This window comes from Kogia breviceps, chromosome 20 (assembly GCF_026419965.1).
Source record: "Kogia breviceps isolate mKogBre1 chromosome 20, mKogBre1 haplotype 1, whole genome shotgun sequence".
NCBI lineage: Eukaryota > Metazoa > Chordata > Mammalia > Artiodactyla > Physeteridae > Kogia > Kogia breviceps.
In genome coordinates, this window is record NC_081329.1 from 11,191,731 (window position 1) to 11,208,107 (window position 16,377).

The 16,377-nt window shown below is 36.6% G+C and overlaps 1 protein-coding gene across 4 annotated transcripts in view; it reads left to right on the top strand.

Moving 5' to 3' along the window:
* Nucleotides 1–16,377, top strand: part of TRAPPC11 (trafficking protein particle complex subunit 11) — a 121,883-nt gene that overhangs the window by 88,192 nt on the left and 17,314 nt on the right. For all 4 annotated transcript variants that reach the window (XM_067022583.1, XM_067022581.1, XM_059049570.2 and 1 more), the window contains 16 exons: nt 1,205–1,301; nt 2,983–3,116; nt 3,766–3,913; nt 6,032–6,125; nt 6,826–6,905; nt 7,004–7,082; nt 7,165–7,219; nt 7,567–7,712; nt 8,143–8,204; nt 8,296–8,428; nt 9,009–9,139; nt 12,943–13,098; nt 14,669–14,856; nt 14,961–15,109; nt 15,293–15,414; nt 15,927–16,046. In XM_067022583.1, the coding sequence (XP_066878684.1) occupies nt 1,205–1,301; nt 2,983–3,116; nt 3,766–3,913; nt 6,032–6,125; nt 6,826–6,905; nt 7,004–7,082; nt 7,165–7,219; nt 7,567–7,712; nt 8,143–8,204; nt 8,296–8,428; nt 9,009–9,139; nt 12,943–13,098; nt 14,669–14,856; nt 14,961–15,109; nt 15,293–15,414; nt 15,927–16,046 (1,894 nt within the window). The remainder of the gene's footprint in view (nt 1–1,204; nt 1,302–2,982; nt 3,117–3,765; nt 3,914–6,031; nt 6,126–6,825; nt 6,906–7,003; nt 7,083–7,164; nt 7,220–7,566; nt 7,713–8,142; nt 8,205–8,295; nt 8,429–9,008; nt 9,140–12,942; nt 13,099–14,668; nt 14,857–14,960; nt 15,110–15,292; nt 15,415–15,926; nt 16,047–16,377) is intronic.

Sequence of the window (16,377 nt, forward strand, 5' to 3'; positions counted from 1 at the left end):
TAGTTGTGGCGCACAGGCTTGGTTGCTCTGCAGCATGTGGGATCTTCCCTGACCAGGGCTCGAACCTGTGTCCCCTGCATTGGCAGGCAGATTCTTAACCACTGCGCCACCAGGGAAGTCCCATTTTTCATTCTAAGGCTCTGCTTAGAGCTTTGAAGAGTAGTTGCAGATGTGTTGGCAGTGGTTAGGCATTGTATCCCTTTGCTTTTATTTTACTAAACAATTTAATAAAACATCTCTTTCTAGCTTTAACTCAATTTTTTAAGATTAACAGTGCCAGTGTAGCAAAAGGATAAAAACCAGCTATATATCCTAAAATTGGGGAGAGGCTAAATATACATGGGAGGGTGGAACAGAGAAATAAATAAAGTCTGTCATTCAGAGGAATATTGCAGAAACCTCCTCTCTTTTGTTGCTAATGAGGTGCTAAGCACCAAATTGTGTTCTACAAATCTCAAACTTCATATAGTTTTAGTTGTTTTTAATGTAGTTCATTTTTTATCCGTGATATTAGTGAAACACCCTCAATTCCAATTCTGTTCAAACTCAGTTCTGGAAAGAAAAATGTTACGTGGAGAAGTTAGGAGCAAACACTTTTCTTTGGAGAAGACTGAGATTTTCTCATTACCTTCCATCTTCTATCAGACTTTCCTTTCTCACACTATTCTCTCCTTCAGCGCTAGCTGCCCTGAGGGCATCCCCACTGCAGCCCATATGCAAGACCAGTGATACCCATTTCAGTTGTGGAGATACTTGGGTTTAAAGCTGTTGACCCATCTCTGTCTTGATAGCACCTTCTTCGCTAATACAATTTCTGTTTGTTTGAGAAGCTCAACACGGTACTTTAAAAAAATACTAATTTTTTTAAGCAGAATGTTAATTTTGTCATGTAACTGCACACTTTTCCGCTTTACTTTCATTTTGCAGCTGAATTCCTATCAGTTATAGGGAGATGTTAATGACAGCAGTGTACAGTGGTTCTGTTCTTAGTGAAAAGTCATTGATTCCTCCCACACATAATGAACCAATATATCATTTTTCAGGACATCAGAGATTGTTGTGTGTATGTTATTATTGAGCTGTTGAGTGCTAAGAAATGTTGAGTAAATATTGTTTCTGTTATTTCTAATAATTTTGCTCTTAGGAATCTTTTCTTAAAATTAATTTATATTATAATTAACTACATTCCCCATGTTTATATTAGGAATTACAGGACAGCCTATAATCTTGTACATGAATTGAGAGCCCATGAAACTAATATTCTGGAAATTAAGACCATGGCAGGATTTATAAACTACAAGGTAATAGTTCTACTTCCAAATAAACAAAATTTGGCTTTAAATATTGGAGTATCTTTTTAAAGTTTGGAAAACCAGATGACTCACTTGCTCTGAAAAGTGAGTATTCGGTGAATTATGCTTTGCTATTTTATGTCCTTTATCTCAAGGAGCGCCCTGGTTCTTAGCAGCCTGATTGTAATGCTTGGTTTTGAGCTATGGTCCCAGAGTTCTCATTTAGAGGAGTTTTATCTTTGTAAAACTCCTTGAGGAGGGTCTTTTGTTTGTTTTTAAGTGGGTGCAGGAGGGAGTGAGAAGAAAGCTGCTTACAGTATTGAATTTTAGAAGCGTCCACTTATTAGAACTAGGTTAGCCTTCCTTGGTTTAAGGGCCAGCCATAGAAAAGGTGTACCTGTTCCCCTTAGAGAAAACTTTTATATCTGTTATGTGAGCATTTTAAGGTTGTATATGGTAGAAATAGACACCCCCAGAAGGCAGATGAGGCTTTTTGTTTGGCTTTTAATCTTTCCACACTCATCTTTTAAAGAGGCTGGCACTGGGTTAGTAATGTAAGGGCAGAGACACACTTTGTTCACTGCTTGTGTAAAAGTGTAAATTAGTACAGCTTCTATAGAGGCTATTTTTGCAATGACAGTGCAGATTTAAAGTGGATATTCCTTTTGACCTAGCAATTCCATTTTGGGAAATTTATCCCTCGTATGTGCTAAGACTTGCAAATCACATATGTAAGGATATTTATTGCCTCTTGTGATAGGAAAAGGTTGGAAACAACCCCACAATAACTGACTGGCCAATATAAATTATAACTCCAAACAACGAAATATTACACAACTATCAAGAATGAAGCAGCTCCATGCATTGAAATGGAATGATATCCAAGATAGATTGTTAGGTGAAAAAAGTAAGGCACAAAGCAGCATATTTAGTGTGATGCTATTTGTATAAAAATAATAGTTTATTTGTAAATGCACATACACACTTGTCTGTGGACAGAATATATCACCAAATGTATGCTGGGAGCTTGTTGCCTCTAGAGAGGGAAATTGGATGGCTGAGGGACAGGGATGGATGAGAGATTTAACTTTTCATGTATTCCCTTATACCTAAGAAAATAAAATTAAAAGCGGTAATAAGCATGTGGAAATAAATTTAGGCTTTGTTTCTTCTTTTTTTTCATTTACCCTGCATACATATAGATTATTACTTTGAAATAACATCCCAGATAATTTTTCAAGAATTTCTGTAATCCTCATTTGATATGGAGGCTACTGTGCTGTACTTGTTCTACAAAATATCTTTAGCTTTCTGACAGTTCTAAAACTTAATCTGTCCTTTCTCAGTTACCTGTTAGAAATATTTCATTTTTGCCCGTCTTTATGCTCTTCATTGGGTTTTAATATTTCTTTATTCTATACTTTAAAAAACTTTTGTAAGGTATAGAATAGATTCATTACAAATAGTGAATAATTTTATTTCATTAATCAAAGGGACATAACCTCTGTTTTTAGCATAACCTTTCTAATAGAGAAAATCAGTTCTGTTGCACTTCAATTCTATTGAACTTCAGAGAAGGAAATTCCGTACTCTTTTTAAAGTTAGTCTCAATTTTTATATATTTTTAAATGAATACGCCTTTTGACTTTGGTTTTCTTCTCTACTGTGGGGTTGATTTTACATCTTCCAGATCTGTAGGCTGTGTTTTCAGCACAACACCCCGCTGGACGCAATTGCTCAGTTCCGAAAGCACATCGACTTGTGTAAGAAAAAAATCGGAAGTGCAGACTTGTCTTTTGAGCATGCTGCATGGATGTCTAAACAGTATGTTTTAAATTGTATTTTCAGAATGTTTTTTAAACAAATACTTGGGGTTTGGAGGAATGCAGTTAGCATGGACTTTGATTCTAAATTGAACTAAGACTTTTGTCAGTAAGTAGGTTTTTAACCATCCACCATAAGTATGTTCCCAGTAATGGTAGATACTGATTCATACAGTTTCTTAATGGAAATTAGCTAGTTCCTGGGACCCTCTCTTTCATTCTATATATATATATATATATATATATCAAGTTTCCACCATGTGTCTAGATACCGAGAATATAGCAGTGAATAGACAGTATCCCCACTGACGTGGAACTTGCTCTCTGAGGCTGATGACTAAAAATTGCTAAAATGAAACTTTTCCCAGAAACATGGATGTATTTGAGTGGTGGGAACTATGTTGACATCTGGCTTGATGGTATATTTATAAAGACCTGCTAACACAGAAGAGTTGACTTAAATAATTTTTCTGTAACCTACGCTTAATGTGTGTTAGTATTTACAAAGAAATTCCCACAGTTAATAGTTCAGCAGTAGCATTATTTTGATACAGTCTGCTGAGGTTATGGTTCCAGGATGAATAACTACTAGAAGTAAGCTGCTTTTTCTTTCCTTTTTCTTTTTCATTACATTTTTTTATTTCTTTAAGATTCCAGGCCTTTGGAGATTTATTTGATGAAGCTATCAAGTTGGGGTTGACAGCTATTCAAACTCAGAATCCTGGTTTCTATTACCAGCAGGCAGCATACTATGCCCAGGAGCGGAAACAGCTTACGAAAACCCTCTGTAACCATGAAGTAAGTCAATGACTCCTGTATTATCTGGCATTTAGGAAATCTATTAACCTTCTCTTGAAAGAAGATAATACTGATTGGTGTTGATAATTTTTTCCAGGCCTTTGCATGTAACAAGTTTCTATCTTTTATATTTTCAGGAATTAGGGTTATTTTCCATTTTAGCCTGAGTACTCTATTTTCACCTGTGAATTAAGCAGAAGTTTTTCTTTGAAGAACTGATTTATGATTAGCGATGTCAGTGATTTAGAGGAGAGAAAGTTACTTTAAAATAAAAGCCACAGTTTAGTCCATGCCATACTGTAAATCCATTGTTCTGTTTCTGTGATCACTGCTAGCGTTTGAAGGACACTGAGAAATGTGCTTTATTTTGACCCACTGGAGAGCATAACGCTGGCCTTCTTTCTCTTCCTGGGGTTCTCCTCTATGGAAAACTCTAAAGAATCTCTTTGAGGATGTTAACTGCATCCTTTCTTAAACTTGACATTTTCATTTTGCCTTCTCTTGGATGATTATATTTAAATACCAGTTTCCCCATAAGCACCTTTAAAATAAGAACATGTTGTGTGTATATAGATAGAGATATTTACATTCACATAGTTATATCAGTTTATTTTCACTTAAAACCTCAGATTTCTTCTCTGAAGATGGGTGAATTTTAACAACAATGCTACTTAAAAAACTGTTCAAAAAAAAAAAAACAGTTTGCATGTTAGTACTTTAAATGCTTGGATTTTTTCCCCTTAAATCTTGATATACCTAGACTATTTTCTACCATGTTATTTGTATATGATGTATAATTTCATTGCATGTATTATATTTTAAAAGTTTGGCATATTATATTTGAGCACAGTATTTTAAAAGGTGATTAAAACTGGGTCTTGTATGGATATGAGGAAATGGGCATTAGCAAATATTGACTGGAATGTAAAATAATATTTCTGTTAAGTAATAAATTAAGAAGCTTCAAAATCATGCCTTTCTTTTGACCCAGAATTTCATATTCAGGAAGCCTAAGGCAGATAAGAGATCCTAAGAGATAAGTATTAAAATTTATTTATAGAGTTCTGACAGATTTCTTAATTGGAATGTAAAATAAAAATAACAGTGTGAACAGCTATAGGGAATCTGTTACAATGTGGAACAGCAGGCAGCCATGAAAAATAACGTTTTGGAAGAATCTTTAATAATATGGTGAGATATACAGAATGTATTTAAAAGAAAAAAGCAGGTTGAAAAATTATTTCAGCTGATGACAAATAAACGTTTGCATACAAAATCTGGAAGAATAATGTATATACATTGTTAACAGTGGTAGTAGGTCTATAGGTAATTTAAATTTTTATCCTTTTCTTTTTGGACGTTTTCTGCATTTTTTAACAATTACTTGTATTACATCTTGGTTTTAGAGGGAAAAGTTATAAAAAAGAAAAGCGGTATAAATTTGTAAATTCTGGTGCCAAAAATATCCTTCCCCCATCAGTACCAAGACTTAATACACATGCAATAAAAAAGGAAAATAGTGTCTTCTTTTCAAAACTCCTATAACATTATTTGCACAAAAAACACTTATACATATGGAATAACCATCAAATTTAATTTGTAATGTATTTTTACTGTTTTATAAAAGAAAATGTAGAGCATTTAGTTACTATGAAATCATTTGTCAGAATCAGGTTGATTTATTTAACTTAATTTTTATAAGACTACCTAATATTAAATGAAATATTTCTTGTTTAATTTTATGAAAATTTAATTTATATTAAAATATTCACAACTTTGATATTTGAATGTGTTATTCGTATTTATGAAAGCTTTTTTATTCTAACAAAGATTGAGGAACGGCTTCCCTAGCGGCGCAGTGGTTGGGAGTCCGCCTGCCGATGCAGGGGACACGGGTTCGTGCCCCGGTCCGGGAAGATCCCACGTGCCGCAGAGCGGCTGGGCCCGTGAGCCATGACCGCTGAGCCTGTGAGTCTGGAGCCTGTGCTCCGCAGCGGGAGAGGCCACAGCAGTGAGAGGCCCGTGTACCGCAAAAACAAACAAACAAAGCAAAACAAAACAACAACAAAAAAAGATTGAGGAAGAGTTGGTTTTGATGGGTTGTGTTTTACTTTGCAGGCTTCTGTAACGTACCCCAGTCCTGATCCCTTAGACACACAGACAGGAGTTCTTGACTTCTATGGACAACGATCATGGCGACAAGGAGTACTGAGTAAATAATCTTTTCCACTTTCCCTTTCTCTCAACCTCAGAAGCAAAAGGTTGCTCTCATAATTTTTCCATGGCTGCACTAGTATAACAAATTACGTTGAGGTAAAAATATGTGCTTTTTAAACACTTTTTAAGACTTACTTTTAAAATGTGTTGTTTTTATCACTATGTCTTAGAATGACTTATAATTAAAGATGTAGATGTGACTAAAATTTTTGGACATCTGTTGTCTTAAATGACACAATTAGTAAGCCACTCTGGTCTATTTAAATATTTTAATTCCAGTTAAGTTTAACGATTTTTTGTGTTTGACATTTTAGAACATCATTACTTGAACCACCTTAAAAATAATTTCTCTATCTTTTTTGTTTTATACACACTTAATTTGAGCAATTTCTATGGCCATTAAACTTTTTGTTAAGAAATTATTTACTTTAATCTACAGGAAAGGTATTACTTTTGAGGTGGTTGATTCCACTGGGCAAAAGAGTACAGAGCTCAGTGCCCTTCAGAACAGAGACCACAGGGAAGATTCCATGCTAATAAAGCTATCTCTTAGGATCTATAGAATTCTAGAATGTTTAAGAATCTTAAGTACACTGTATAGGAAGGATTCAAGGAGTGTACCCATCCAGTGTTCGTGTGAAGGGCTTGTGTTACATGAGCTGTTTCTAAAATGGGTTGTGGCCTATGTTTTACAGGCTTTGATCTTTCTGATCCTGAAAAAGAGAAGGTGGGGATTCTTGCTGTTCAGCTGAAGGAGAGAAGTGTTGTTCACTCTGTAAGGCTTTTTTCCGGTATAAACTATTTTTTACAGTATTCCAGGAAAACATGAGATTATTTTTATTGGAATGTTTCACATTTTATCTTTTCTAACAGGAAATAATAATAACTCTTCTGAGCAATGCTGTTGCGCAATTTAAGAAATACAAGTGTCCAAGAATGAAAAGTCATCTGAGTAGGTATCCGTAACATGCCACAACTTTGTGCAACTTTGAGTAATGTTAAATTATGTTCATACAGTCTTTTTTCCTTTATAGTGGTTCAAATGGGAGAGGAATATTATTATGCCAAGGATTATACCAAAGCTTTGAAGTGAGTTCTGTTCACTATGTATTTTTACAAGTATTCTGATTCCCTTGCAGCAGAATTAACATGGAAATCTGTATTGAAGGATTTATTATTTCCATATTTATTCCTACTTCTATTAAACACCATTTCCGTGATATTTTTTCAAGTATTGTCTGCTGGTGCAGTCATTATCAGGGTCTTAGGAAACCTCACATTTACCTAATGTGAAAATACCTGTTAAACTATTTCAGGAAGATTTTCTTAAGTTTATATAAAATGACGAAAGCACTTTATTTTAGTTTCTCCATGAACTCTTCAAACCCTTTCTTGTGAAGCTGTCTCGGCCTGTCTGACATTTTGTCCTCTGTTAGGTTGCTGGATTATGTGATGTGTGATTATCGGAGTGAAGGATGGTGGACCCTGCTCACGTCTATACTGACCACAGCTCTGAAGTGTTCCTACCTTATGGCCCAACTGAAAGATTACATCACTTATTCCCTAGAACTCCTTGGAAGAGGTAACTTGATGTTCTTTCAATAAAATTCTGAATCTTTACAGTTACATAGCATCTTTAAGCTTCTTTAAATTGGAAGAATAATTCAGTGTCAAATATCTGGTAGTACTGTTATCACATGCAAGTCACTTTGCGGAGTGAAGAGGTTTTATACTTTATTGGAACTTATTATAGTTGAAGGTCTTATTGTAGTTGAGAAAAATCTGCCTTTTTAAAATATGGAGTAAAATAATTTTTCACATAGAGTTCAAACGCACATACATAAAGCATTGGGGCTGACTTTTAGAAAGCTGTGCTGTCAGTTTTCCGGAGTTGTGCTTAGCCATCTTAGAAGAGAGATTTATCTGCATGGTTTTAATGCCTGAAATGGGGATAGTGGGGCTTACTTGCCTGTCTTATAGTTCTAATTTTCTTCCTTCTTCCTTCCTGTTAGCTTCAACTCTGAAAGATGACCAGAAATCTCGGATAGAAAAGAACCTCATAAATGTTTTAATGGTAGGTTGGAATTCTCTATATAAAATCTGTATCTGGATTTGTATATTTTATATAACTAGCTGAACAGATGTTTAACTCCGTGTTGGTGCAGAATGAAAGTCCTGATCCGGAACCTGACTGTGATATATTAGCTGTGAAAACTGCTCAGAAGCTGTGGGCGGACCGAATTTCTCTGGCCGGCAGCAATCTTTTCACAATAGGCGTACAGGACTTTGTGCCATTTGGTGGGTAGCCAACGTCTACAGTATTATTTTAGAGAAATCGTCCTTATTTCTACAAAATAAATAGACACAGAATAATAAAGTCAAAGAACTTCCCAAGTACAGTTATTTTGTAGATGAACTGTGTGATTTTTTTTTTTAATTTTCTGCCCATCGACTTTAAAGGTGGTCAAAATTTAGAATACTTAGTTGAGTTCTTAAAATGTACTGTGTTCATTTGTAGTTCAGATGTTATTTGAAATGCATCTGAAAAGACAGTCATTTTAAAAGTTTATGCTTTATTGTCTAGGCAGGTATTTTGAAATAAGTTAAAAATAACAAAATGGTTCTTTTTTCTTTAAAATCCTATGTCAGTTACATTTTAGGAGGAACCATGTTTTTAAAATTAGAGAGGTTTTGGAGCTAGAGTTTATTTAAATTTGGTTTGATTTATGTCTTTTGAAATGCTTCAGGTGTAGAAGTCAGTAAGAATATCCAGTGTAGCTGTTTCCTTTCTGAAGAGCAGATGTGGATCAGAGAATAATATGTGTGTGTCTAGCGTGTCTGGTGGTGTCTGACTCAGCCCTTTTTGTTTTATTTCTAGTGCAATGCAAAGCCAAGTTCCACGCCCCAAGTTTTCATGTCGATGTTCCCGTGCAGTTTGATATTTATCTGAAGGCTGATTGTCCACATCCCATTAGGTTTTCTAAGCTCTGTGTCAGCTTTAATAATCAGGTAATGGTACCTTTTAATGTGTTTTTACCATGTGTGTATCTTGTTGTAGCTTGCATTAAATGAGGTAAAATGTGCTTAGTGAATTTTAGGTCTTAATGGTTTCATATTAACAAATATATTTTGATAGAGTCTATTTAAAAATAAATGTATTTATAGTTCTCAACTTCTGTATCCACAATTCAAGTTTTACACTTTTCTATTCTAATTTTTGTTTTCACTCCCTGCTTAGGAAACCTAAGAACTTTGTCTACACATAGACAAAAAGTTTTGTAATATGTGTCTTGAATTTCAAATAAGATATATTCAGAATGAATATAATTTTCAAAATCATTTGTTTTATTCTAACATTGGTATTAGCTTTATGTTATAAGACTGTTATACGTTTGATGTTAAAGAAATGAAAGTGGAATAGATAGATATAAAGTAGAAAGTAAATGTGGGTTCCTCCAATTCCATTCCTTAGGGGGCGTCACAATTATCTTCTTGAATAGTCTAGACATCTTTTGTGCACGCATATATAAGCAACTTTTTTCTCCAGAATTGGGATTGTACTATATTTCCTACATTTGAACATTTTTATAGTGTGATATAGTCAAGTGCTTGATTACATTCTGTTTCAATTATCAGCTCACTTCTAATTTTCTGGTCACACAGAAAGTATATTGAGCCGTTAACCAGCAAGCATTTATTGAGAGTTACAATATTCTTAGCATCATGGTGAACCTGAAAAAGTTTAGCATATGTCAACCCCACTAAAATATAAGCATTTTGGGAGCAAGGCCAGGACTGGCTCACAGATTGCCTAAATGGGTATTGAGGACTAAATTTTGTATGTAGGCTAGAAATACTGTTACGGCACAGATTGCCTAAATGGGTATTGAGGACTAAATTTTGTATGTAGGCTAGAAATACTGTTACGGCAGGCATGCCGGAGAAAAGAGAGGAAGTTTCAAAATTGAAGATGCAATTAAGATAGGTTTAAAAAGATGAGAGGGAAAGGATGTGTTTGGCAATGAAAAAACGCTGAATGGAAACAGGAGTGAATGTTCTGTGTTTGGGGGCAAGTGAAGACAGAAGCCTCACAAGAGCAGAGGGGCCGTAGGTGGGGTGAGTGGGAGTCCGGCTGGGTGGCTTAGAGGGACCTGGAGAGTTAAGCAGAGGCAGTCTGGGAAGTATCAATAGAAGTCTTTTAAGATTGATTTATTCATTCATTTATTCATTATCTATCTGTTTATTTATTGGATGGTGGTAAACAAAGAATGTTATCTGTTTAAATAGTTTTTTTTTTTTTGACTCATAAGAACTGGGCAATGTCCCTGTAATAGAATTGGTTAAATGAACCTGGGTCACTTGAAGATTAGTATGTTTTATTCAACTTCAAACCATTACCCAAGGATTCCTTCTAATTATTTTGAGAATTTTAAAGCGAGAGCATGAAATTTATGTTTAAGAAACTTTATTCCAGTAGCAAAATAGAGGGAAAGAAATGCTATTTTAGAAACCAGAGGCTCTTTGTATGAACCCAGGTATGAAAGTATGAGGATTTGGATTAGGATGCTAGTGATGGGAATGGAGATAAAGGGATAAGAGGCATTTCAAACTAGGTACATTTGGGGGCTGGGGCTTCCCTGGTGGCGCAGTGGTTGAGAGCCCGCCTGCTGATGCAGGGGACGCGGGTTCGTGCCCCGGTCCGGGAGGATCCCACGTGCCGCGGAGCGGCTGGGCCCGTGAGACGTGGCCGCTGAGCCTGCGTGTCCGGAGCCTGTGCTCTGCAGCGGGAGAGGCCACAGCAGTGAGAGGCCCGCGTACAGCAAAAAAATATATAAATAAATAAATACATAAATAAATAAAAAATAAAGTGTACCTGATGATTTGATACACATATATTGCAAAATGATTACCATAATAAGGTTAGTTAACACATGCATCACCTAACATAATCACCTTTTGTAGTTGTCTTTGTGAGAACATTCAGGATCTACTCTTTTAGCAACGTGCAAGTAAATAATACAGTACTGCTAATTATAGTCCCCATGCCGTACATTAGACCCCCAAAACTTCCTTGTCTGATAACTGGGAGTTTATCCCCTCTGACCAGCACCTTCCCATTTCTGCCAACGCCCAGCATATGGCAACCCTCGTTCTACTCTCTGTTTCTGTGAGTTCTGTTTCTGTTATAGATTCCACATATAAGTAAGATCCTGCAGTATTAGGACAGGAGCTTTGTATGTGCTGTTTCTTATGCTTGGATTGCTCTTCCCTCCTCTTTTATTTGCTTTATTCCTCCTCATGTTTTATCCCCTAAAAAGCCTCACTTCCTCAGGGACACCTCCCCTTACCTACATGACTGATTGACCTAGCCAGGCTCACAGAACCCTTCATAGTACTGGTCACAGCTCTGGTTTCACTCTTGTCATGTGATTATTTGGGAAATTGTTTTTCTTACTACAAGGTAAGCTCCAAGAGGACAGACAATTTTTTTTTTTTTTTTTGCGGTACGCGGACCTCTCACTGCTGTGGCCTCTCCCGTTGCAGAGCACAGGCTCCGGACGCGCAGGTTCAGCGGCCATGGCTCACGGGCCCAGCCGCTCCGCGGCATGTGGGATCTTCCCGGACTGGGGCACGAACCCACGTCCCCTGCATCGGCAGGTGGACTCCCAACCACTGCGCCACCAGGGAAGCCCCAGACAATTTTTTTTTTTTACTCACTATGAAATATTCTAAATCTGGAATTTAGAGGGTCAAGGACGGCACTCTCATTTTACTTTTCACATCATAGCCTACTATTCCATTTCTTTTCCTTCCTTTTTTTTCCCTTTTAGCAACAAAGACCACATCTATAATTAAGCTAATAAAAATATTAAAATAAAATATAAAGCAATTTGTTTTTAAAGTTGTATTCTGAATATATGTTATTTGAAGTTCAGGATGCAAATCACAAGGAAAAAAGCAGCAGGTACGAGGCTTCATAAGCCTGGAATAGAAATGAAAATTAGAAGGAAGGTATTCACCTTCCTGGGATAGAAGATGGCTCTTGGAAAGTTCTCAGTATTTACTGAAAGGATGAGAATGGTGATCCCTTAGATATGTATATGAAAGATCTCTGTTTACTCATCTGTAAGGAGTGTGCTTTTCTGGGAGGGTAGCTAGACATTCAGTTCTGGACATGCTGAACTTGAAGTGATAGTGGAATTATCCCTGAGACAATTGTGGATATAAGCTTTTAGTTAAGGAATAGGTCAGGATTAGAAGTTTTTATGAGGGAGATATTAGCACAGAGGTGCAGAATATATAGACATGGATAGACTTTGCAGTGAAATAAACATATAAAGAGAAAAGCAGAACCAAAAGCCAAGGACTGAAACTTCTGGAAACCTCTGAATGAGGGGAACAAGAGGGAAAAAGACCTTTGAGGGGAAAACAGGAGGGTGAGAAACAGGAGATATTATAGTGTCACGGAAGCCAGGTAAAAAGGAAGCTCTTTAAGAAAAGGTGATAGACAGTAGCATGCGATGCAAAACAAAGAATAAACCTTTGTTTCTGTCTCCAGGAAAGGGATGGCTAAATAAGTGTTTTCAGAGGTCAGCTTCTGGGTGAACCGCCTTTATCTTGCGACAGCAGTGAGTGGTTAACTGCTACCGTCTGGCATAAAAATACTTTTTATTTTATTAATAACAAATTCATAACGCTTCAGTTTCAGTGCAGTTAACCTTAACAAGCTCCAAGTAATTCAGTGTTTAGTGTTAGCAAAACATATGACATTTGAGTCCATAAACCGTGACCCTTGCTCACCTCTTTTTCAGGAATACAACCAGTTCTGTGTAATCGAAGAAGCATCCAAAGCGAGTGACGTTTTAGAAAATTTGACTCAGGGAAAGATGTGCTTAGTTCCTGGTAAAACAAGGAAGTTTTTATTTAAATTTGTGGCAAAAACTGAAGATGTGGGAAAGAAAATTGAGGTTAGTCATGAAATGTGTTTAAAAAATATTTTATGTGATGAAAGTAACAATGTGTATGTCAGAAAAAAATTATAATAAAAATAATACAGAAGTATTTTAAGTAAAAAATGAAAATCTTCCACTTGGACTTCCCAAGGGAAACCATTCATTATGGTTTTTTGGTAGGTTTCCCCTCAGTGAGAATATGTTATACGTAATATTCAGTAGTCAGCTTTTTTCGCTTTATAGTGATATATTAGACGTCATTTCCTGTTAGTACATGAGACCAACCTCATTTTTAATGGCTGCATAATCAGCTAAGGAATTTTAAACTACATATATATATATATATATATATGTAGTTTAAAATTCCTTATATATACATATTCCATATATATATGTACTCTATATATTATATATATATTCTATAATGTAGTAATTATATTTTGTATAATATGACATAATTTACACTAAAGACATTTTGACATTTAAACATTGCTGATTGCATATTTTTAAAGAAAAAATGAAGATATATACTTCAAAGGATTCATTTAATGTAGATAATTAAAATGCCTTTCAGAAATATGTGATGAAAGTCATATTTTTATTGAGCATAAACTCTGGAGCCAAGCTACGTGGGTTTCAACGCCAGCTCTCTGGTTTACCTGCTTGTGGCCCTGGGCAGTTACTTGACCTCTTTGTGTCTCCTTTTCTTCATCTATAAAGTGGGGATAGTAACATTACCTACTTCTCAATGTTTCATGAGAATTAAGTCAGTTAGTTAATGTAAATTTCCTGGAATAGTGATTAGGACGAGGCGAGCTCTCATGAAGTGCTGCTTTCCCATGGCTGGAATGCGAATGGTTGGCTAACGTGAACTTGAGACCATTTCTAAGACAGAAACTTAAGACTGTACCCCCTGTATTCTCATAACAGTTTCTGTGACTCTGTTGATTTTATTATTAACCAATATCCAGAGTTTTTGCTTATTCATTAAAAAAAAAAAGTTCTGCATGATTTTGGCTAAATCCCTCATGACATGTTTTAATTTTTTACGAGGTACCTAACTAAGGAAGCCTACCAGATGAAAATCATAATTAATAATATTATTTTGAGTATATTTGTTAATGGATTTAGTGGAAAAGACATTTATTCAATTAATAAAGAATTTCATTGCTAATACTCTTGATGTCGTCAGGAAGAAAACGTGTGGCGCTGGGAGTTAGCTTGTGAGTATGTTAATGGTTAGCAGAACGTTCATTTATGTCACTCAGCAGCCACTACTTCAGTGTCTGCTCCTTCAGGCACCATGCTGAGCACTGAGATAGCAGCGCCGCACCGTCATGTCTGAGCTGGGGAGTCAGGTGATTATCCTTGTTTAAAGGTGAAGAGGTCGAAACCCCACCCACGGCTAGTCAGCGTCACAGCTGAGAAGCGCCTGGGATTGGACTCCCACAGCAGGTGTTCTGACCTCTGTCACGTTGTGGGTCCGAGGAACGCCATAGCCCAGCAGCCCAGCCTGTAATTAGTTGGGAGGGGATGGTGGCGAACTGGTATGCGATGGCGTTTCTGACGGACCTCCTCCTTCTAGATCACATCCTTGGATCTGGTTCTGGGCAACGAGGCAGGAAGATGCGTGGTCTTGAATTGGCAGGGAGGAGGAGGAGACGCCGCCTCCGCCCAGGAAGCCTTGCAGGCCTCCCGTTCTTTCAAAAGAAGGCCCAGGCTCCCCGACAGCGAGCTTCACTGGGACCGCATAGTGATCCAGGCGAGCACCATGTGAGTCGGCCTGGCGGGCGGATGGTGGAAGGTCACCTCACTTCTTTTGAATGCTTTGTTCCTTTTAAAAAAATCCGTGACTTAGCTAACATTTTTCCCCAAAGGATCATTTCCAGAGTTCCAAACATTTCTGTCCATCTGCGACACGACCCTCCTGCCCTGACTAACGAAATGTACTGTTTGGTTGTGACTGTGCGATCCCACGAGAAGACCCCCATCAGAGACGTGAAGCTCACTGCTGGTTTAAAACCAGGTAAAACTTGCCTTTTTCAAATTTGAGCCGTGTTGATCCAACATAAAATAAACATCAGTGATGTCAGCTGCAGGAAGTTTGTTTAAAAAATGGTCATGATCTTTTGCTCTCAATGCAGTGTTAATTGTCAAGATAACATTTGAATTTCCTGTATTTTTGAAACGCCAACATTCATACTTTTAGGACAGGATGCCAATTTAACTCAGAAGACTCATGTGACTCTTCATGGAACAGAACTGTGTGATGAGTCCTCCCCGGCTCTACTCACAGACATTCCTGTCGGAGACCTACATCCCGGGGAGCAGGTGAGCTTGGCCAACTGAGATTGGAGAGGAGGTCGGTTAGGTTGTGCTGTTAAATATGTAGTGAGTTTTAGTTTCAGAGCATTTTAACAGCATATCCCGAGACTAAAAAAGTGATCTAACTAATGCACGTTTTATACACATTTCACATATTTAATGTGTAAAATGTCTTCAGTTTTTATACGAGGGATTTTAGAACAAATGATGCTAATGTGGAGAATTCATTGCCTGATAAAATAACACAAAATTTGTAGCTTAGTTAGATAACCTTTCGGTCAACTTTTATTTCCAAAGCAAACACAAAGAATTCTTGGGAAGTTGAGAACGGTAATAAAAAAAAGATGGAGTAGTAATGATCCCACTCATGCTGCGACAGGAACAGCTATAAAACGTGTTCAAGAATTTAGCCAGTTGGTACAGTAAACTCTAAAAGGTGGGGGCATTATCCTACAATATGTGTCAGGAGGCAATCTCTGTAATACTAATGAAGCTAAAATGCTTTTATTTTGTTGCAGCTGGAAAAAGTGTTATATGTTCGCTGTGGAACAGTGGGCTCAAGAATGTTTCTTGTGTATGTTTCTTACCTGATCAACACAGCTATTGAAGAAAAAGAAATTGTTTGCAAGTGTCACAAGGTATTTTTTTCATAGCTACTTCGAGAAATACCATATTTGCAGTGTTTCCTATTTTGTATTATCTTAGTTAACCTGTAAAATAAGCAGCATAGGTGCTTATAGTCCATCACAAGTTTTAATGAAACTTCTGTTGATTTTCTTTTACCATTTATGTTTATTATAAATGATGTGATATGGTACTCATCACTCAAACATTAGAAAATTGGCCTATATGGTGTTTTGTACAGAGAACCAAAAGGTTTGAGATCTCAGGCAAAAAAGTCTTGAGACTCTAAACCTATCTGCTTCTTTATAAAATCACACGTTAGATAAAATCTGTAAGTTGGCTAAT